Source organism: Rhinolophus hipposideros, assembly GCF_964194185.1.
Source record: "Rhinolophus hipposideros genome assembly, chromosome: 4".
Lineage (NCBI taxonomy): Eukaryota > Metazoa > Chordata > Mammalia > Chiroptera > Rhinolophidae > Rhinolophus > Rhinolophus hipposideros.
In genome coordinates this window covers 62105404-62128735 of record NC_138050.1, presented here as the reverse complement: position 1 = coordinate 62128735, position 23332 = coordinate 62105404, and the positions used below count along the sequence as shown (strand labels likewise).

The 23332-nt window shown below is 42.0% G+C and overlaps 1 protein-coding gene and 1 long non-coding RNA gene across 11 annotated transcripts in view; one reads left to right on the top strand and one right to left on the bottom strand.

Moving 5' to 3' along the window:
* LOC308496551 overlaps window positions 1-23332 on the bottom strand; it is a 97272-nt gene that overhangs the window by 32331 nt on the left and 41609 nt on the right. The gene's annotated exons all lie outside the window — the stretch shown is intronic.
* The window catches only part of CLYBL (citramalyl-CoA lyase), a 236765-nt gene that overhangs the window by 197900 nt on the left and 15533 nt on the right, over window positions 1-23332 (top strand). For 3 of the 10 annotated variants that reach the window (XR_013993199.1, XM_081046043.1, XM_081046039.1), the window contains exon 7: window positions 16382-16481. Coding sequence is in view for 8 of the 10 variants with exons in the window: in XM_081046043.1 (XP_080902169.1) it covers window positions 16382-16477 (96 nt within the window). In the remaining 2 variants the exon portion in view is untranslated. Of the gene's footprint in view, window positions 1-16381; window positions 16502-17497; window positions 17645-23332 lie in introns of those variants that run through there. The other 7 variants (XR_013993200.1, XM_081046041.1, XM_081046042.1 and 4 more) reach the window with 5 other exon arrangements.

The window sequence follows — 23332 nt, the reverse complement described above, 5'->3', positions numbered from 1 at the left end:
TGAAGGAAGATTTTATGCTAGTTGCAGCATTGTCAGTTAATTATCTTAAAGGTTATTTGCAATAATACCGTGTGCCTCTTTTTAAGAGGATGGGAGGAAAGTTGCATTTATAAATCTATCCTAGAGGTAATATCTAAACTCCACCTTGTTACATAAGGAGTTAGGTTTTGATACCTACCGTGCAGAAGTACTTAAGGGGAAAAAGAATGGTGAAACATTATTAAAGTTCTAAGGGTTAAACAGTCCCCTGTACAAAAAAAAAAAAAGATACAACTTGTTTTCAGTGTGACATGATGTGAGAAATGTCACTTGCACTTTTCACTGGCAGTTAAAACACCTGAAAACCCCAGGACTTGGGAAAGTGAGTAGCAGTATTAAATGGGTCACTGCCTTCCTCTCACTATGGATACCTGCCTTCAATCCCGACCATGCACACTTGCTCACACTCACACCAGCACACCTTTGCACACTTGAGTGCACACTTGCACTTAAAATCAAAAGGCAGAATATGTGATATGGAAACATGCCATTTGGACTCATACCACTTCCAGGATCAACAGCATCCTTCCATTTCAAATCAATAGTGGCCGTCAGCAAAACAGCACAGTTCATAGAAAAATATTTTTAACTTGACATTGTGTTTTATGTCCACTTCTATATCTTGACCCAAAAACCCAGCTCCTCAAACACCAATCTTTACCTAGAGAGAAGAGCCATCCGTGTACTTTTTCATTCATTCATGCAAATAACTCTATCCACTCTATTCTCTAGCGTGCTTGCCTGTGCACACACTCACTAAATGTCCGACACCTCTGTGTATTCTTTATGCCAGCTGAGGACATGCATGGGATAAATCCTACTGAAATAATAAACTGAGGCAGGATATGGGCCAGCAAAACGGCAGGCCAAGCAGAGTTTCAGTCTGGGCCAATACTGCCCCCATTAAACGTCCACATTGGTTTCACATTAGGTGACATCAAAGGATGCTACTTGGCATTGTCAGCAGCTAGAGATATGGGAAGGCTTACCCTAAATTTCAGTAGCCAGCAAACAAAATTCAATCTAGACACACACTCTTTTACTGGCATGTAAGTTTTTGAATGAAGAAAAAAAAAAAACATTTCCATTGTATCTCGCAAGTGTTGTTCCCAGGGAAAATCATCTCAAAGTGTCCTTACTGTTTGGTGATGGCAACTCAAATGTTAAATTCTGAACTTTTTTCGCTTTTTTTAAATAAGAAATTCTTTTTTGTTGGGACATAAGCTTTCACAGTGATGCGGCAGCTTTTCTTAACAGAGAACCGTAGAAATTAGAGCAGAAGGGAGACTAACTATTAGGTCATTTCTTCCCTGCCCCATTCGTGTAGGTTTGTTTCCTACAGCAAATTCTCCTGGTGCTTTGTCCAGCAAGGTTTAAATGATTCAAGTAATGGGGCTTCCAGTGGGGACATATGGTTATTTTATCCAGTTCGCATGTTTCTTTCACTTTGCCCATAAATTGGTCACAAAAATTGGGTCTGCAGGAAGGTGACTTTGGGTCTTGAGGGGTCTTGGGGTTTAAATAATGTAGGTTCTGTTTGTACAGATTTAGTCTAAATAGGTTGCTCAGTTGTGTAAAGTATTGCTTCCAACAAACATCTAATCTGTTTTATTTCAAATGTGAATCACTGATGAAAACATACACCCTCAGATATTTTGTCCAAAGCACAGGTGACTCTGTCAACGATAGGAAACTGATGGTTTATGTCCTAGTGAGACACTTATAAATTTCTAAAGGATCTTTTTTCCCCCTGATGAAAATTTCATTCAAGTAATGTTTTTAAGTAGAAATGACCCAAGAAGGCAAAATTATATATCTGCTTTTCTCTATTTCCTGGTCCCATCTTAAATTATATTCTGCCCTAAGACCAAAGGTATAGCTGAAGTTCACAGTTAATGCTGGATAAACACCTCATCTGTGTTTTCTATAGTAATAATATTTATTATTGTTATATAGTTATTATTACTCAAAAATAAAAGTGCTACCTTTTCTTCCTATCCTCTCGAAATAACAAAATTCATGAGAATACTTAGATCATGAGTAGATAAATGATTGGGGTTCATGCAGTCTTTGGTATCACATGAATATTTTTGTTTTATTTTAACTGGAATTTCTAAGGAAATAAAGTTTGATGCCCTTAGTCTAATGTAGGGTGAAAATACTTTACATTAAAAAATAATAATCAGCTCATATAATCTGTCACTGTTTGGCTGGTAATGATATTTGTGACTGCTTTGATTCAGGAAACTGAAGATATTTACAGGCCAAAGAATTTTGCCTGGTACAACAGTTCCCACTAATAAGAATTAGACTATAGACTGGCATTAGGGACTGAGCTTATCTTCTATTAAAATCTGTTGGAAAAATGTTTCAACATTCCCCATACTCTATGCTCCTATTTTAATTCTCATAAGCTAAAATAGTTCTGACTTAGCTGACATCAGTTGTGAGGTAATATTAATTAATATTAATCAAACTTGAGTTTTTTCTTCCATCTTTCTAGAAAAAAATATATTTTGAGATGCAAGCTGCATGTCTTTAATTACTTTAGCTCCAAATTGTTTGCTAAGATACTTTAGCCAGGATAAATCACTTCCATGTGATTTTTTTTAAATTTATAAAGGATTTTCTTAAAAGTTAATTTCATCTTTGTCATTTTTTCATAGAAATGTTCATTCTAATAGTATTTGAAACTTCTCCATCAGCATTGAATTTAGTATTGCTTATTAAAAAGTATGATTATAACAGATTTCTTTTTTTATCGACTAAGAATTGTATGTAGTATGAAATTGAATCATTGAAATGGAAATATCTTAAGCAGATAATTACTTAATATTAGGTGATGTCAGTGGAAACTATAATTTGTTTATAAATAAATACATGTAATATACATATTTATACTATATATATATTCATGTTAGGTGTATTTTTTCATGTCTATATTATAAACTCAATGCTAAATTTTTTCTCTTTCTGTATTCATCACTTCTTGGGCAAAAATGACAGCTAAAGGAAATAGTTGCTTTTTTAAAATGATTGATAATCCCAAGAAATCTTAATGTAATAATTTACCATTTCTTTCCAAATGAAAGCTCTAACAGAAAAATGTGAAAGAATAGCAAAATGTAGTAAGAACAGCAAAATACATTACATGATCAATTTTTAAAGGTACTTTGCTAGAATATTGATATCTCTATAGTATCTACCTACAAATATGGCTTTGCTTCATATTCAGTTTTCCAAGCACTCTGTTTTACTCATATCATTGCCATAAATGCTTTATTTGGTGTTGCAAGGATTTCCTAACTTTTTTCACAATTTTTTGTTTGTTACGTCTTCACAAGCTGGCTAAAAATCAAGGAAGAGGAAGTGTTCATCTTTAAAATCTAGGTTCAAGTAACAATTATGAAGGTCAAAAACAAGGTCACTATCTGACATAACAACTGTAAACAACCCACATAACTAAAATATTCTAATTTCACTGGAACAAGCAATAATGCAAATTAATAAGTTTATATTCATAAACAAATCCTCTACTGGAATATAAATTAGGAACTTATATCTTAATAAAGAAAGGAAAAAGAAAGTGAGAGTTCTGTTTTCCTCATGTAAGTCTTTTCGTTTTGAAAATTACAAAGAATGAAACCCCACACACCGATATTGAAAGCAAATTATTTTCATAGGTATCTATTTTCATAGATTAGGGCTCACACACCTTTCATTTGTGTTTCCAAATGCAGGGCTTTACAAAAGAAATACTGTTTGGTCCAGATGGCCTTCTAGAAGGCTCCCTGAGAGAACACAGAAGTCTCTCTAGCCAAAAATATTGTTTCCGCTTATTCAAGTGCCAAAATTCCCACTGCCACTCTTTCACGCAGATCAAATAAACCATCTACAGATTTGGTTGTTGTCTTAGTCAACTGAAAGGGTTGATTCTACGAATAGACAACAGTGCACCCTCCCACACCGACTTCCCACCACCGTGGCCAGTTCCCCCTTTATTTGTAAACAGGAATACTAAAATCGGAACCAAGTGATTCTAGGGAAAATGAAAGATGAAAAGATATAACTTTATTTTTGAGATTCTTACACATTGCTTTTCTCCCTTTATTTCCTTGTTTATTTAATACTTTTCGAACTATATGCCATAATTTTGACTTTAAAAAGTCCAATTCTTAGAAAAGCTGAGAGTTGCCAATGATGATTAACAACAAATTGCAGATTTTTAAACATTTAAAGCAAGGCAAGACAATTCTAGTGTTGATTATATCCTATTTCACATAGTTTTAGTGTCAAATGGCTGCTTTAGAATTAGAGGACAAGAGATTTTATCCGTAGGTTAAATCTGATAACTTTTAAAGTTGTTTGCTTCATCCTTACATCCTTGATTTATAACACATTATTAAGGATATTTTAATCAAAATATTTTAATTCTGGTTTATATTTTTCAGGATTTTAATTTTTTTTTTTTGCTCAGTGTCAATGTAAAGGGTAATTCTTTTAATTAGATGAAATCTCAGAAATTTTCTAGTTAAATCCCTTCCATTTACAGCTTAATACACCAAGACCCAACAAGAGTTTGGAAGTTGCCCAAGGTCAGGGCACAGCCCCAACCAGATAGAGCCCTGACCAGAATTCCGGACTCATTTTGTAAATAAAGATCTGAGCATAAATGTGGTTTCAGTTGGGTCCCAGCGAATCCCCACGTTAATGACCAAAACTAGATTCGAGCACAGAGTATCTGTGTGCCTTCCCAGCCATTATTCCCCACATCACTCCCTCATTCACGATTCTGTCTTACACTGTCTACCCGCCTTGCTCCAGAAAGACTTCTTGGCTCAGATCACTGCGAAACCCATCCTCTTTTATTAGTCATCATTCGATCGATTTCCCAAGACAGACAGGAAACTCAGAACTAGACTGGGAGCCTTTGGCAAAGAGGTCATATCTAGCCCCGACCTCAGTTTCATCTTCCTCAAAGGACAGGTTCCCAAAGTGATGGCCTTAGTTACACCTGTGGTTGCACAAACACACCATGGCTTTCAATGTCTTTAATAGCAAGATCCAAATAAGGGTCAGGAAAGGATGGTTTTACTCCTTGGACATCTTTCTCTCTCTTTTCCCCTTAAAGTATTTCTCCCTCTTAGCATGTATAGCTCTGTATGTGTGTTTCTGTGTACATCTTTCCTGTTTTTCCCTTGTTTTCCTTTCCATGAATTCTTTTTTGTGTCCTCTTTTTCTATAATTATATCTTTCTTTCTTTCTCACCACTTCATCTCTACACCCCACCACCATCCCTTGCCTTCTCTCCTTTAACTGATTATAACAGAGAAGTTCATAGCATTCTTTTAATTTTTGTTATATATATTAAAGAATTTTGTAATTTTTTTATATTAAAAGCAAGTAACTGAAATTTTATTTTATAAAATATGTAAGTCAAGATTTTTTACTATAATTCTCTTATTTTTTTTCATTATTGGTTAATGGACCTCAATGAAAAAAGGCAGGGAGCTTTTCTCACCACTACCCTAGAGATTAAAGAATTCTCTCTTTTGTATCACTTACCTCCATGCAGCATTTTGGACAGAAATAGGTACACAGTATACATTAAGTAAATACTATTTAGCTAACTGGTTTCTAGTTTCTGACAGTGCTAAAAAGAAATTATTTGTTCAACTTTTTTTTTATTAAAATTTATTGGGGCGACAATGGTTAGTAAAATTACATAAGTTTCAAGTGTCATTCTACTTTAACAGTATATATGATACTGACCTTTTGTTTCCTTCTAGAAAAAGTGAAAGAAAAAAATTTTCACCAATTGTTTCATCTGTTATCAGTTAGTTGTATATCAGTAAATCCTACAAAGTTCAAAGTGCCTGCCAGTTAATATTTGTTCATTTAGACGTATTTTCCAAAGAAACAGTAAGTCTGCAGTGTATAAAATAGTGTATAAAATAAAAGTTTACCATTATTGGTCTTAGCTGCAAGCTGCTATAATATCCTTCATTCTCTGCTTGTCTCATAGGCAATACCAGCTTGAATGTGACATAAAATATTCTAAATTAAATAAAAATATTTACACATTTATCTCAGTGTTAAAAATATTTTCAAACAAGATTTCTAGTTTCAAAAAAAACCCAAAAACCTGTGAGTGAGGTGATAGTTGCAGAACTCCAGATAATTACTAAAAATCAGTAAATTATACACTTACCAATGGGTGGATTTTATGGTATGCAAATTATACCTCACCAAAGCTATGAAACTGAGAAAATTAGCACAAGGTCTTATTTGCTAGCAGATGTGGAAAATTCCTTAGATTTTGCAATGTACTTGTAAATCCAATGTTTTCACCTCGGTAGGTAGCTTTCCACGTGGCATACTTGGCTTGATTTTCCCACATTTCCTTATCAAAAGCTGTTTAAAACAAAGACTTGTCTATTTCTGTCTGATCATTCTGCCTGAAAATATTTAAAGATAAATCTTGCTGCCTACATTTGGTGGGCTCTGAGAAGAATTTTAAGAACACAAGTCACCTTTGGTTCCCCCGTTCCATTTGTGAAGTAAGGATGGCCCCAGTCCACTGCGACCCTCCATCTGGGCAGGAGACAGCTCTGGACTGGTCACAGATTAAGATAATTGACCCAAACATCCACCTCAGCTCTCCTCCCTACTGTTCAGCCGCCTCCACCTTCCCTGCCAAATTCATTTTCCAAACCTTCTACTGCTTTCCTCCCTCCTCCAGCTTCCTAAAACTGCTGGTAAAGGCCCAAATTAATCTTACAACACTGTTTCTCTTTTCTACATAGAGCTAAAGCTGAATCGTTCCTTTTTAAAGAACAAAATGGTAATGATGTCTGTTCATTTTACTCCTACAATATCCACATTCCAAGGAATTTCCTCCTTTTCAAACCCATCAGGTCTTTTGTCTTTGCTTATCTGTCCGCTTCCTTGTCCTGCTCACCCTCTGCTGAAAACTCGGCCCTTCCTTTCACTGCCTCCCCCAGCAAAGGCGAAGCTCCTAATTTCAGGTCACTTGCATTTGATTATTATCTCCTCTAGCTGATGTTCTTAAGTTTTTCAATTATTTTAAATATATTTGTTTCCACATACTGATAGCACCCCTGATTCTAGTTTCTTAAAGGGGTGATCCAAGCTATGATTTATAAGAGGTTAGAAGGAACAGGAAGCTTTAGGCAAGAGTCGGCCTCTACTCATTGCATCTTCAATAATGTTGGTCTCTCAGAACCCTTAAAGCTACTGGGAAATCCGAAAATCCTGTTATAATTCAACTGCTCTGCTTCTCACTGGGCCCTTCTGTGATACGTGGAATGAAATCATCTCTCGCGAACAGCAGCAGCATTGGTAATAGCAGCAGTGGAGGTAGCAGTGATCAGGCTGCTGGTCATGGCCATCAGATAGAGGTGGTGGTAGCAGTTGCAGCTTCCATGTACTGAGAGCCTGGTATGTGACAGGCCATTGCGTGTCTTATTTAATCCTCACGATAACTCTACAAGGGAGGTATTATCCCCACTTTACAGATGAAGAAACTGAGGCTCAGAAAAGTACCATTATTTCCTAGTTGTGGATCACACACAGCTAGGAAAAGAAAGAGCCTGGATTCAAATCCAGGTGTAGTTGACCCAAAAGCCCATATTCCTAACCTCTGCGTTAAGGTGCCTCAAAATGGGACAGCCCAAAAAAGCAAGTCCCTTTAGCTCCATGTATCTTTGTGTACTTTCTGTTTCAGTTTCAGCTACCGAATACCACCTGAGAATGTGCCCATCTTGGAGAGATGCCTATTTCGGTTTGGTGGAAAGTCACAGAGGGGCTGCTTAGACAGGTGATCCCTGGTGTCCACCCCAGGTCAGGCCAGCACTGACCTGGCAGGTGGACCTGTGCTGGGGAGCGTACGGGGCCCTTCATTCCATTCTCCAGTGATGGTTCTGTGTTCTTTTTTAAAGCCAGAGAGCTACAGGGGAAGGGACAGGAGGCAGAAGGAGGGAGCTTCTCCAGGCTTTTCTACCTTTCAGAACTTGGAAAATAAATCCAATAGGCTGCCCAGGATGCAGGGTCCCACGCCCTCTGAGGGCCTGCTCTGAGGCAGGGCTGAAAGGACCTTCTGAAGCAGTTCAACAGGCCCCAATTGTCACTGCATTCTCCAATCAGGTATGAAATTAACCCCCTTCAGATATTCCAACTGTTTCATTCCTAGGAATCATTTAAAAGGCTTCCCCATCAAGGGGAAAGGCCATGGAATGTCATCTGTCAGAATTTCAGGGCTCGTGAGAATGACAGATTAGCCCAATGTGAGTTCTTGTCCGTGTTGAATGACTTCAGTAGAACTTTCAGAAATTTCACAGAGATACATTAGCATCTGTAAATTCTCTGGCCATAGGAGTGAATGGCTGTTGATTTTTAGTTGAAAATATTACTAAAATACCTAACAAATTATCAGTACATTTTAAAGTGTTTTTAAAAGGAAAAACATGTTCTCTATTTCCCAAGTCTTCAGATATTCTTTTACTCTCTTAAAAGATGTTTATCCATAAAACAAAGGGTTACTGATATCCAGAAGCATATACAAGGATCAGGTGTCACCTTTTTTAATCCTTCTTATAAATGCTTTGGAATTTTGACGACTTAAAAATGTCATTCACACATTTATTATTGAATTTTTTTTCTCACCGAAAATATCCTTTGGTATTTCTGATATTAAGACAATTATAGTAAGAACTCTCAAGTGGAAACTCAGGATGGAAGCATGTTATACTTCAGTAGTCCCCAAATTCAGTTATTAAAATTGCATTTTCACATATTTGCTTATCTGTACCCTACCTATATATTATTTTTTTCAGTCTTATCCTAAGTAATAATATCTCTGAAATAACCGTTTAGATATGCTAGTTTTATTTTTGTAAATGATATCAAAATAAAATTTTAAAGTATATATAAAACAAATATAGATTATTTTTTATATTTAAATTTTCTTTCTAGAGTCATCACCAGTATTATAGTTAACAGCCATACTTTGGGATATATCAGTTAGTATGAAGAATATGAAATTTGGGAAGAAAAGCCTCTCATCCTATCGTTCTCATAAGTTCCTTTAAAAAAAACACTGGTTCAGTTTTTGCATCTGTAAATCAGAGACAGACATTCCTCCCTTACCACAAGTGAGAAAATATCTTTGAAAATATTTTGTAAAAGTGTAAAGTACTATCAGATGAAACCTCTTTTTTTGATAATGGGTCTTCCTAGTAAGAGTACAGTCTTCCCGTTTTTAATTTGGAAATGCAGATTCCAGGGCTGAAGGCTATAGTTGGCGTATAGACCACAGTTGCTGAGAGAATCTTCATATTTCCCCCTCAAGGGAGAGTGAACATCCTTCTCCCACCACCAGCCTCCTTTCCTAGCTCTCAGATCTGCGGATAGTGGGTCATTCCATCCATCATGTTCCCACTCAGAAGCAAAGCTGAGCCGGACCCACCCAGCTCTTAGCTTTTCCATTGTTGGGTCCCGGACCACCCCTGGACCGAGGGAAAGTGCCCAGAATAAAGGAAAGGAAACAGGTGGTTCAACTTCCTCCCGTTGGGGGACAGGAAGGTGTAAGTCTGGGGCCCACCAGGGCAGCAAGGACACAGGGATCCCGGTGGGTTCTAGTCCTGCTTCATAAGCAAAGACAAGTCTTAAGTACTTTGTCATTCTCACTGTGTTACTCCCAGTTCCTCTCTCTCTCTCTCTCTCTCTCTCTCTCTCTCTCTCTCTCTCTCTCTCTCTCTCTCTCTCTCTCGACCTTCATTTGACATTTCCGACCTTATAAACCTCACTTTAAAAGTACCTATTCCTTGAAGCCCTTCCCTGGCCAAACCACCTGCATTTTGATGGCTCCTTCTCTCTGTGGCTCCTCCATCCTTGTACCATGTACTTTCTACTTACTTGCATTGTAACTATTAGGTCATTTGCATGAGCTAACCTGACCCCAACCCAGCATCACGTTTGTTGGGGTCAGTTACTATATCCTCCTGGAGGCTCAGCAAGTGTTACTAACTGACCAGTGTACGCGTATATTAGCAGACCAGGGAAATATCAAATGGTGCAGATAAAGGAGAGGAGAAAGGTAAGATAGATTCTATCTTCCTATATCATTCTCTGCTCGGTCACCCAGCTCAGGCCTCACAAGAGAGCCTAGCTCCACCCCAAACCATGATTTTGGGGTACTGGGTTCTAGGGAGTCAAAGATATATGAGACATGGTTCCTGCCCTCAAGGGCCTCACAGCACAGTGAGAAAGACAGCAGTGTAAACAAGTAATTACAACAGAGTGTGACAAGGGCTATAAAGGGAGGCTGTGGAAGGAGACTAGCCCTACAGGAATATCCAGAAATGCTTCACAGAGATCGCATCTTTTGTGCATTGCACCACCATGAGGACTTTGCCAGAGAGACTAGGAAAGGACCCTCAGAACAGAGAACAGCATGTGGGAAAGTGTGTGTGTGTGTGTGTGTGTGTACACGTGCTGGTGGACTGGCAGGTGACAAGGCTGAGAGTAGAGGCAGGGCCTGGCCCCTTCAGGGGAGCCTAAGGGTTCCTGCCGAGAAGATGGCACTTGATTCTGTAAGTCCAAAGGGAGCCAAAGCAGGGTTTAAGCAAATGGATGATCCTATCGTATATTTTAGAAAAATAACAATCCAAATTAGGAAGGTGCAACTGCCCCATAAGTAAGTGTCCCAGCACTCTCTCAGTGATACCTCTGCTAGCCAGCCTGGGAGCCGGGCAGCTTCCCCACTGAGCTTTGGGTGACAGGCCACCAAGCTTACATCCTTAAAAGGAGCATCATAACCGAAGGGTGAGAGCACCAAGGCTACACGAGGGCCTGTCCAAGGACTCTCCAGGTGTGATAAATTGAAAAATGGGAAAGAAAGAAGACTGTCAGAGCATCATCTTCCCCCCTATGGAGGAGTTTCGAGGAGCAGTTAGCTCTATGGGGAAGGAAGAGCTGCATCACGGGAGGTCATGGCTGGGCTTAGGGATTGTAGCCAGTAGAGATACAACCAAGATCTTGAAGAGAAATTTGATAATGGCCAACGCTGACTGAAAGTTTTAAGAATTCACTGGGAATTGTTGTAAGGGAAATAATTAATCAGTTAGGTATAAGACTTAGCATCACAGAGAAGAGTGTTACCCTGAAAAAGGACTGCAACAGCTATACTCAAATACTATCATTAATGCCGACAGAAAAATCCCTCTCGTAGGGAATCGCAGTAACGCCATCATTGGAAACTGCCAGAGAGAACTCCCTGAATGCCCAAAGAAGTTATTTGAAAATAAAGTGGGTAGGGAAAGCATTTGATCAATTTATGGTTTCCAGAAAATTACTCTTTTACTCTAGAGAAGGCAATTCTGAAGTACTAAGTGCCAGACATGCAAAATATGTATTTCTCACAGGTGTGATTACTGTTGTCATCACCACCACCATCATCATCAATACTTTTGCCATCAGATTACAAGTCAAATCCCCCCCCCCATGGAGAACTTCAGGATCTGATAAAGTTCTTGTTATTTCAATGCCTATCTTACCACCAGGCCATGACTGAGGTGTTAGAAAAACTGCAGCCCTGGGTTGTCGGTTAGCTCAGTTGGTCAGAGCGTGGTGCTAATAACACCAAGGTTGCCAGTTCGATCCCCACATGGGCCACTGAGCTGCGCCCTCCTTAAAAAAACAAACAAAACTACAGCCTGATAGTAATCGTTTTCTGTCCTGTGCAGATAACACCCATGCTAAGGTGATACTGCCCTTCACTTCCAGGAGCCTGAGACCAAGGACATGGATAGGAAGATGTGCCAAAATGATCGACCAGTCATTTTTTACAACCACTAACTCAATAGGTAATCGCTGAATAAGAGCCCATTACACAAGGAGCTCTCTGGCAGCTCTCGCAGGGACACAACATCATACTAGCAGAAACCGATCCTGATTGGAACGGGCAGCCATTTCAGACCCTCTCAGCGCTCTGTGCCCATCACACTGGCTGTTCCTCTCATTCTTGTGTTCTATGGCAACTGCTTCTTTCTCCCCATCTCCTCCAGGAAACTGGAAGCTCCTTGAGGGCAGGGATGGAGTCGTACCTATATCATAGCCGGCCGAAACATTTCTACCCAGGGAGGCTAAAACGGAGCTCCTCAAACTTCTGTGTGCATCAGAATCATCCGAAAATTCCTGGCCAAACCACAGGCCTTCTGTGTCAAACAATATAGGATCCAGCCCAAGAATCTGCATTTTGACAATCCCCTCGCCCCCCCCCCCGCCCCCTGCCCTCAGATGATTCTGATTGAGGTGGTCGGGGAACCCACTCAGAGCACACGTTTCAGGGAATTAGCCTGGAGCACATGCTGTGGATCAGATAGAGCCAGGTTTTAACCCCAATTCTATGCCTCCTACCAGTAGCTACAGGGCAGACTTGCCCAGGTTTCTTAAGCTTTTCGTGCCTCCGTTTCCTCAGTTGTAAAATGAGGATAAATACAAACTCATAGAAACAATGCAGAATGGTAGTTGCCGGGGCTACGGGAGGGGACATGGGGAGTAGTTGTTTAATAGGTACTGAGTTTCACTTTTTGTTTGTTTGTTTTATTTGTCTTTTTAAAGAGTTGTAGTAAAATATAAGTAACATACAATATTATGTTAACGAGTTTCACTTTTGCAAAATGAAAAAGTTCTGGAGACGTGTTGCCCAACACTGGGAATATATTAAACCCTACTGAACTGTACACTTAAAAATGGTTAGAAGGGTGGATTTTATGTTATGTGTTTTTACCACAATTAAAAAGAAATAGGAAAAATATTGCTTATGCAAATGAGTAACCGTATCACAGTGGTGTTATGAGCATTACATGAAATAAAGCATGTCCCGTTCCAGGAACAGTCCCTAGACAGCAACTGCTCAAAAAATTACAGCTATTATGATTGTTGTAGTCATGGTTGTTAAGGTTTTTAACCATGAATGAGTTACTATTTAAAGGCATTTTAATCCAAATTATAGTCTGAATCTTCAAGCTGATGAAAGTTCCCTTTACTTTTGGAAATGGTACGTGCGCCAATTTCTCAGGAATGCACTGGGCTGTGAAAGTGAAACTTACCTATCACTGTTTATCAAGGAATGTTTCAAACCCTCCCCGCAAATCCAAATTGCTTTTCACAAGCTGTACTTTTCTAAACCCGGACCAACAGAGCATTCACATTTCACAGGTAGATCCGTGTGCTAAAAAACCAACCATATGCTAGGTCGATACGTGAAAGCAGGAGGCTATTAATATTAAGCCGTGTGACTCCTAACACTAGTTTGCAGAGATGAAGGAAACAAAGAACAATAGTGTTGGATTTTGTTTCCCAGCCTAAGCTTCGTAAAGGAAGTCAAGCAAAATCTGCCACCGTCGAAGAAAGGAATGATCTCTCTGGCTTGAGACACTACATGAAATATTTTGCATCTTTGATGTGCATGTGGAACTCAAAGCAGATTCGGGGAACATGGCATCCACCCAAAGCCGTCATTTTAATTCTTTGTGCACCGTTTTGATTTCGTGTGCATCTATGCTAATTTCGTCCTGCCAGCCTATGATTTAAGCCTTCGCAGGACAGATGTGCAGTTTTACAGGGCCATAATCCACTTGGTGGGCGGAGAACCAGGAGGTCTTTGGTCTTCATCATTTACTCCAATAAGGAAACTAGACTATTGCCTTGTAAAACAGCATGAGTCCCATGCCCTGATTTCACGTGTCATGCTAACCCAGGGAACATCCTTGGAACTTCTAACCAAATTCGTAAAATTCATCAGGGTCACAGAGATGACCAAAATTAGTCCTAGGCTAAATGAAATTAGGCAAAGGTCAATCTCAAAGTCTAACTAGTGAAAATAGGAGGGTTGGAAATGACTTACAGTGTAGGATTTTAGGCCACACAGGTGTTCCTATGAGTCAGATTTATCGTTCTGAGGCTGAGAAGGTTAAGCAATATAGTCACACGTCGCTTAACAACAGGGATACTTTCTGAGAAAGGCATCGTTGGGCAATTTCATTGTTTTGCAAATATCACGAGTGCACTCACACACACCTAGGTGGTATAGCCCACTACACACCTAGGCTGTATGGTGTGGCGGCCTACTGCTCCTGGGCTACACACCTGTACAGCATGTGACAATACAGGCAATTGTAATGTGCTGCGTTATGGCCTTACAATGGCTATTGTCACTGGGGGACAGGAATTTTTCAGCTCCATTATAACCTTTTTTTTTTTTTTTTTTAAGATTTTACTAGGGAAGGGGAACAGGATTTTGTTGGGGAACAGTGTGTACTTCCAAGCCTTTATTTCAAGTCAAGTTGTTGTCCTTTCAATCTTAGTTGTGGAGGGCGCAGCTCAGCTCCAGGTCCAGTTGCCATTTCTAGTTGCGGGGGGCACAGCCCACCATCCCTTGCAGGAGTCGAACCAGCAACCTTGTGGTTGAGAGGACACGCTCCAACCAACTGAGCCATCCAGCGGCAGCTAAGCTCAAGGTGCCATGTTCAATCTTAGTTGCAGGGGGCGCTGCCCCATCCCTTGCGGGACTTGAGGAGTTGAACCGGCAACCTTGTGGTTGAGAGCACCTGGCCCATGTGGGAATCGAATAGATGGCAGCCTTCGGAGTTAGGAGCATGGAGCTCTAACCGCCTGAACCACCAGGCTGGCCCCTATAATCTTTTTTTAAGACAATTTTTGTGTGTTTTGTTTGTTGGTTTGTTTATACTTTTATTCATTTTAAGTGTGTTTTTCCAGGACCCATTAGGTCCAAGTCAAGTAGTTGTTTTCAATCTAGTTGTGGAGGGCGCAGCTCACAGTGGCCCATATGGGGATCGAACCGGCAACCTTGTTGTTATGAGCACGGTGCTCTAACCAACTGAGCTAACCGGCTGCCCCTCCATTATAATCTTATGGGACCACCATCATATATGTGGTCTATCATTGCCAGAAACATAGTTTGTGGTGTATGACTGCACTGGTGCAAATGCTAATCCTAGTGACTTTTAAATCTCTCCTGATTGAAAAATAAATTCTGAAATCATTGCTAAGGATTCCCTGCCAATTTCTTTTAACCTCCATGTTATATATAACTCTATGTTATTGTGGGAAATAAGGATTTTCAAAGAGCCCAGGAGATCCATCCCAGAAGTCCTGAATAATGGCATTGACTGTTGACAGGTGGTACTTGTGAAATCCGGAAATAGATGGCAATATGTGCAAATAGACCAGCTAGGATTATGAGTGCTCCAATCCACCTCCAGGTCTCAAAAGACCACCTGCTGTCCACTCACACCAGCATCTTTGCCAACAGGTAGAAGGAAGGAGAATTGAGATAAAGAGCTGTGATTACAGAAAGCAAAAAGAAGTGATTAAAAAAACAAAAATAACCAGACATTAACTTCAGATTCTGGGCATGCTGCCTCTGTCCGTTAAATTTTTCTGATGCACTGAGGGAACTACCTTGTTATCTTGCTGTGGGGTCTGTGATGAAGACTTAAAGTTCTGAGACCCAAGCACTGGCTAGCCCCGGCTCTAACTTTTCCTAGCCACGTGACCTTGGAAAATCACTTAACTGCTCTGGGCCTCCATTTCTTCATCTAAAACAGGACCCAGATCACATGACACATTCAATAAGTATTTACAGGAAGTTTTAAAAAAAGGAATCTGTAATGGGGATAAACCAGGAGATCTCAGAGATTCCTTCCAGTCTCACCATTTTTGTTGTTGTTGTTGTTACAGGCTTATGTCCCTTGTCATTCTAATCCACTTCTGCAAGTTTGTACCAACAGAGGAATCTCTTTTTACTCAGTACAATCCTACCTTACATTTTCTCATCACATGTTAGTGTTACCCTTCAATTATGTTAAAGCAAGGAAGAAGCATTTTGCCGGTAACTTGATCATACACTTAGTTTTTTCAAACCATAATCAGTTGCCAGAACATATTACTGTTTTCAAAGTTCTATGCAATATTTCAAAACCTATATAAGGAATTATTTACATTTTCCTTCCACAATTATTTTCTGCTTGATCTCAAGAGTTAAATGAACAGTTTTCCAATACGTGTGTCTGAAGTTTTTCCACTCCATTAAAATGCTAAAGGACTTTTTTTCCCCCTTTTCAGAAGGGAGGGGGAAATCTTTCCCCTATAATTTACATTGGCTTTCTCAAAAGTTGGGTAGGAAAGTCAGTATAATTCATGTGGAATCTAAAATGTTCTTGTAGGAGTGTGCGCCGAAAGGAAGCCTATAATTTCTGAGCGTTTTTTCAGGAAGTTTGTATTCTCTGTTTTCCAGGGAGCCTTTACTTTCCAAGGGAGCATGATCGACATGCCATTACTGAAGCAAGCCCAGAACATTGTTACGCTTGCCACATCCATCAAGGAAAAATGATCTGGTAAATGAGGCTCTCATCAGGTGGGCTGAACATATACAGTGGGTTTCTTAAAGACAAACCATAATACTCAGGGCAACTTGTGAGCATGCCAGATTAGAACTTTTCTCCATTTACAGTTCATGTTGATCATAATTATTTTTGTTGTTGTTAACGCACTAGCCAGTGAGTCCTCTGAAAATGAACTTTCTTCGTTTTGGTTCCAAGTTTATGATTTTATTGTTTATGAGTGTGTTATAGATGTGGACTTACAACGTCACAGGGAGATAAAATAGTGGGGGAAGATTGGCTGTGAGGGAAAGTTAGGTCTTAATGAAACAGGTCTTTCGCACACACAGTACTCCCTTCACCCTTCTCACGTTAGAAGTTCCCACATTAGATATTTCCCACATTGTTCATTTGTTCACTCAACCCCATAATTTTAAGAAAGGCCAGCCTTTTAAAAAATAATGACGAAATGAAGGGGTTGTGTTTATTTCACTAGAAAACTGATAAAACACCAGAGAGGGCATTGAAAAGTTGGTTAAGTATCATACTGGTTTATACAGATATCTCTAAAAATAATTCTTCAAAGCCGATTACTGTTAACCCCCACCCCCAAAAAAACAAAACATCCATAATCCTTGCACTCCTAGATGATGACTATGAAAGCCCTCATCCTGGGTGAATGCTTTGGGTAAACAGTTACCAGCATTAAAAAATAAATCTGCAGAAGCACAAGACCGTCCATTCTCCCCCTTTATTTCCCCGTTTAACTGTTTGCCATTGAGGCCATTTCCCCTGTAAATGTATGGCCGGGACAGGGCCCCCTCGGCAATAAACTTGTAGCCTCTAAGAAGACACAATGCAGCCGAGCTGGTGCATATGGTCCCCTCCGAGATTTGCATCACATTAGAGATGCTGCTACAGGTCGTATGGGTGGTGTGGTTAACGGGCTTAGTAAAGCTGTTTTGAAGAGGTTAACCCAGCTTGTAGGAAGGGTAAATAAACATAACAACCAGCCATTCTTCCCTATTCAGCATGTGCTCTTATATTGAAGGCTAAAGGGTATTGAAGCTGCGAAGGATCAACTTGTGTTTGCCAGAGGACGCCAATGAAATTTGAAACACCAACAATCAGAGATTTTGTTTCTGCTCCTCATTAAATCATGAGCTTTTGTGTTGAGACTCTGGACGACTGTTCTTTAAGAAATTAACAGAATGGGAAGTTTTAAACTCTACACCAACCTTTTCATGACCTACACAGCAGCAAGGCTGCTACTCTTAGACAAACACCGCAGGGAAGGCTGTTCTGTTTATTTAAATTTGTAAATAGAAAACAGTTGTTTTTTATCTTCAGTTTTCGCCTCCTCCTATGCCCTTTTTGTTTATTTCCTACGCGGCCCCTACTATGTACCCCAACAAGGGGTCTACTTTACCCCTACCTCTTCCATTCCTACAGGAAGCCCGAGAGGGGAGTAGAATTGAACTTATATATCAGGAAAGGCACCGTGGAATCAAACCAAAGTGGGAGGGTCCCACATGCCATCACGCAACACCCACCCACCCACTGCTGGGCAGGAAGTGCACAATCCTGTTCTGACAGGCCAGCAGATGAACCTGACCCAGGCAGGATGGTTCTGGGGAAACACATTCTTGAGATACCAACTAATATTCTCAAACATGGGATGTGAGGAGACAGCTCTTAAACTGAGAAGGGATGTTCCAGGCTGGGGTCCTGGCCTGCCTTGGGCAACACATCTCCTCTCCTTGGAGCACCGCCTTCACCCACTCAAGAGCACTGTCACCCTTCACCTTAGTCACCCTGTGCTGCCTCAGAGGTAGCTGGAAAGGAAGGTGAGAGCTAGCCCCATCCTCATGGGGAGGGGCTAGAAGGAGAAAGATGGCATCTCAACCAACTTCCGAGGTGATTGTCCTCCAGCCAAACTGGGCTTCAGGACTGCGGACAGGGGCAGTGCGTGGCAGTTACAGGAGAAGCTGCCCCCACCCCTTCCCGCTGTAGCGGTTGTGCCCACCTATGCCAGTCGTCAGGTGTTCACAAGGGTCATCCAGGACCATAGGTGTCCCACAGTCAGACCTGTGTATTTAAAATGCAGAAACACAGGAGGACTGTTCAGAAGACAAAGACCTCCTCTCCTTCTGACCTGTCTCACACACAGACACCCCTCAGGGTGCCAGATGTATAGGCAGGATCTGTCTTAAAGAAAAAATAAAAACCTTCCTTCATCCTTCCCCATAGGCAACCCCACTTCAACCCAAGTGTCCTTGCCGCTCTCTGACTTGGTCCAGATAACCCCTCCAGGCTTTGGCAGGATGAAAGGGCAGATGTTCTAGTCTCCACCCCAGTTACAAAGGCAACCCCCAAGCTCTACAGGTGGGCCTCAAGCCACTGAGCTCACCGAGAGCCAAATCCTCCCTCTGAGGGCACCTCCCATGCCGAGGTGAAGGCATTTGGACCTCGGGAAAAGCCATCCCCTCAGCAATGTCTCTGGGTGGTGCAAGAGCCTGGATGTGGCTAGGTCTCCCCACCCCCATCACCAACAGGCCTGTGGGGTCCTAGGTCCCTGACCATATTAGACCGGTCACCATGCCCTTTTTCACAAAACCACTTTGTTCAAATAAAACCACCTTGTTGTTGAAGTCTCTCCAAGTGTCAGATTTATCGTCTTCCTCATAACCCGTGGTCCTGATTATGGTGGCATCATGAGAGTGGGACCCAGTAGAGCCGAAAATCTACACCAAGTTCCCACTCGGGGTAGAGACCCTAATCAGAGCCCCAGAAGAGCGTTTAGTCAGGGTCAGAAACCCATTGTGCCTCATTTCTTAGAGAACAAAATTCCAGGACAGCAGGTGCTGGGAGACCAGAGGTCTCACCGCTGTTTTCCCACCTGCATCTCTGTGGAGCCATGGGCGGGGGCTGGTGTCACAGGGAAGGCGGGAGGGCTGGAAGGCGGGCAGGGTGAGCTGATCCCACTTGACATGGTGGCAGTGCCCAACCAGGGGCGTTCCTCTGAGCTAGGAATGGACCACAAGAAGAGGACTTTGCAGTAATCTGATTAATTAAAACCCAGACCTGTTTACGTTGTGTGTAGCTCATCACAAGCCACTGCACCATATCATGCCCCTTTTATTAACTCTTGGGGGCTAAATTATGGGCAACACTATTAAAACATTATCAGAACTAATGAGAAACAATTACTTAGAAAATGAGCCAGGACAAGATTGAGTTGAGAACATCAGTGGTGATCACTGCAGATTAGTTGAATAAATCATCAGGTGCAGAGCAAGACTGACTGTATGTATGCAAAGCCCTGTCACGGGGAAATGAAATTGAGACCTTTTTTTTTGCATAATTTTTTCATTAATCTCAATAGGACCCGTGTGGTGTAGATTGTTTTATTCCCCTAATACCTTGCCTGAGGGGGGGTGTCCAATAATGTCTTCATTGTTTTTACTGAGGTCTTAATGACAATCTGTGACAACCTCATTTTAATGTATAGAGGATTATATCAATACAACCATGTTTTATTGAAATGGTGAGGCAAACTCCGGTGGAGTCAGGCACTGTCCTGGGAGCACAGGTTGGGAAGTTCCTGGGCATCTATCTGGGAACTGATCCCTTCAGATTTCCAAGTGTTTTACCGCAGGCTGTCCTTCCGTCCTCTCCTCCAGGAATGGGCTGGGAAAAGTGTCCTCAAAAACGAAGGCTTCACAGCCTCCAACTTGAATTTGAAAGTAACTCGTTGCCTGGCACATTTCGCTGGGTAAATGGGGCAGATCTTTTTTCTGTCTCTTTTCCCCCCTTTTATTTCCCCTTTTCTAGGCTATGCGTGTTATTATTGTCATTAACATCTTTGCTCCAAAATAGTTTTGCTGGAGTTCGGGAAACTGAGTCATCTTGGAAACACTGAATTTCCAATGATGTCTTTAGAAGTGGAAAAAATACACGCTTTTTTTATTTGAAGTACATTCTGCTTTTACGATTTCCGTTTATCTTGGAAAGCTAAATGTCTTCCGTGGGTTTTATTATTATTATTATTATTATTATTATTATTATTACCTCTAGTACTTGGAAGACAATCGGTGGTACGATACAGGTTATGGGGTTACCAGCAGGCTCGTGTGCACGTGAATGCTGGCGGGATCCCCGAGTGGGTCTGTAACCCCAGAGGTTCAGCCGTGGCTCGGGGTCACTGTCCTCCCAGCCCAGGCGCCCTCCCCCAAAAGGGTTTCAGATGCAACTCAGGGGGAAAGTAATTAACTGACCGCAACATTTAAATGTGAAAACGTTTGTCTGTCTTTCTGCGCTTTATTTTAAATCGGGGTGGGCGTGGAGGACTAAAAGAGCGAATGAAATGGAAAATCAATGACTTTCAAATACCTAGCTTCGTACCTGAAAACTTGCAAGTTGGGACCGGGCAACTTTTTGCTGTTCTGTGCCGGGTGATTTTGTTGTGATTGGAAGTGTGTTTGTATTCCAGCAATTATTTGGCAGCAGATTTCCTTCCGAATCAGTAAGAATTGCCCAGGACACAGAGAAAGGGATGTGTAGGAAGGAACCGAAATCCTCGTCGGCGCCTTTTGTGGTCGTTGTCCGCCGCCGATGGAACCCAGGGTCCGCTGAGCGAGCCGAAGCCTGCAGATGTTTTGTTTGTTTGTTTCTGTTGTTTAACAGCATCTTTTGGGATTTGTGTGTCGCTCGCACCCTTCCTTTCTCGATTTCAGTCTGTCCCCCCCACGTTGTCAGTGCCCGGCTCCGTGCTGTTTGCTGCTTCCGACGAGGCAGGTCACAAGGACGTGCGCCCGCGGGGCCGGGACGCGCGGAGCCCGAGTCCCCGCCGCCCGAGGTCGCCGAGCCCGGGTGCGCGGAACAGCCCGCGGGGGCCGCTCGCAGCGCGGCGGGCGGGGTGGGGGCAGGAGCCCGGTGGGCCCGGACCCGGCTCTCCCGCCCGGAGCCCGCGAGCCTGTCGCGCAGCCCCGCGGTAATGGTGGCAGATCAAAGGTTGCCCCGTGTCCCCGCGGAGCCCGGGACAATCCTGCGCCTTTGTGCGCTGTTGCTAGGAGCCGGGGAAACTAAGAGAAAGTGTCAGGAGCATGTTAATCAGACTCGTTACAGTGTAACAATAACGTCTCTCTCGGGTCTCCCAGGCCCGCAGGAGCCCCGCGCACCCCGCACACAGGCCCGACGCCTGCGGGGGCCCTCGCGCCCGCCCTGGGGACCCCCCGGCCGTGTGTCCTCCCCAGCCCCGAAGTCGGCGCCTGGGCCAGGCGCAAGAACGAGGACCTGGGCCCGTGCAAGCCACCCGCACATCTCCGGGTCCTGGGCTCCTCGGCCCGAGCCCCGCGCCCTCAGTCTGTTCCCGCTCAGAGCCAGGTCCGTGGGATTCAGGGCCCGAGGGACTTACGGAGGATCCGCGTCCCCTTGCTTCCCAATCATGGAGTTGAATTGCCCAGGTTATTCAAACGTGGTATTGGAATCAAGAGGAAAACGAACATTCTGTTCCGGACAGCTTTGGGTTGGAGAGTTTCTTCAAAAACCTCTAAAATCAACTTTGTCCATTTTCCTTTCAAATCCATGGAGGATACTTTAAGTGATGATCCCGAGTTTAAAAAACAAAAACCTTGCTGGAAGAGTTCTCTGAAATTTTTCGTGAAAATCACTTCATTCATTCGTTTATTCATTCAACAAACATCTGCTGAGCCCAACTAGCTAGTGTGGAAGTCTAGGACTGCTTCTGGAGGCACTTCTAAAATTAAGATGCCCTTGTGTGAAGTCAAAGGACGAGCAAAGGCGTAAAATAAGGTTAGGTGCCATGACCAAAAGAAATGTCATTCATTGGCTACAATAGTGATAATAACCAGAGGTGCGAATTAAGAATTTAACAGGTTTGAAAAACTACACACCATATGCTTTGAAAACCAGCCACTTTTCCACCTATTTTATCTTCTCTCTTCTTCTTTTGGTCCATAGGAGCTCGGCCAGGCTGCAGTCCTGCAGCCAGAGTCCTGGCTGAGGTCTGAGGAGTAAACTCAGACCTTCTGTGTGTTTGTAAACAGCCTGTCAGCCTTGGGAAGGGAACAAACACTCTGCTGGGCCTCCTCTTAGACTTACAAAGAGAACTGCAAATCTGTGCTCAGGCAGATTTGGCAGAATTTGGCTAAATTGAGGTGCTTTTCTCCAATGAGTTCTTGTTCAGGAATCAACCCATTCAGGAAGGGCAGAGGGGGCCACACTTCCAGGGTACAAATGCTGAACCCTAAGTCAAAGACAAAGCTTTCTATTACCAGGAGAAGTAGCAAACTCACTCTCGAGTCACCTGTGCCTACCTATAGACAGAAGGGGAATCCCCTGTGTCTGTTAGACTTCTCCATTGGTCAAAGTTAATCTTTCTAATACTGTGTGTGCAACGCGTACACATAGAAAGCTGGACATTGTTCCAGAGATTAGTCTGAGCCCTGGAAGGAACTTTAGAGATTCCCTTCATTACAGAAATGAGAGAGTTGATATACTAAAAACTCCATCTTATGAAAAACAAGAGAGACCAAACAACTATCTCATGATGTTAAAATGTCTAGCTAAAGGGGAGAAATTCAATGCAAAGGAACTTGATTTTATGGTCCACATAATGCCAAATTAGCTGTTTTGGCTGGGCTTTGTTTTGTTTTTAAATAATGAATCAAACTGCCTTAGTTATTCAGACACAGTAAAAGAATCAAGAGAAAAATGAACATTCCATTTCAGATAGCTTTATGGTGGAGAATTCCTTCAGAAGACTGCACACTCTAGGCATCTGGCTTAATTTATTATTATTATTTTTAATGGGCTCCTTTGAGTTCCATGGAAGGAAAAACATA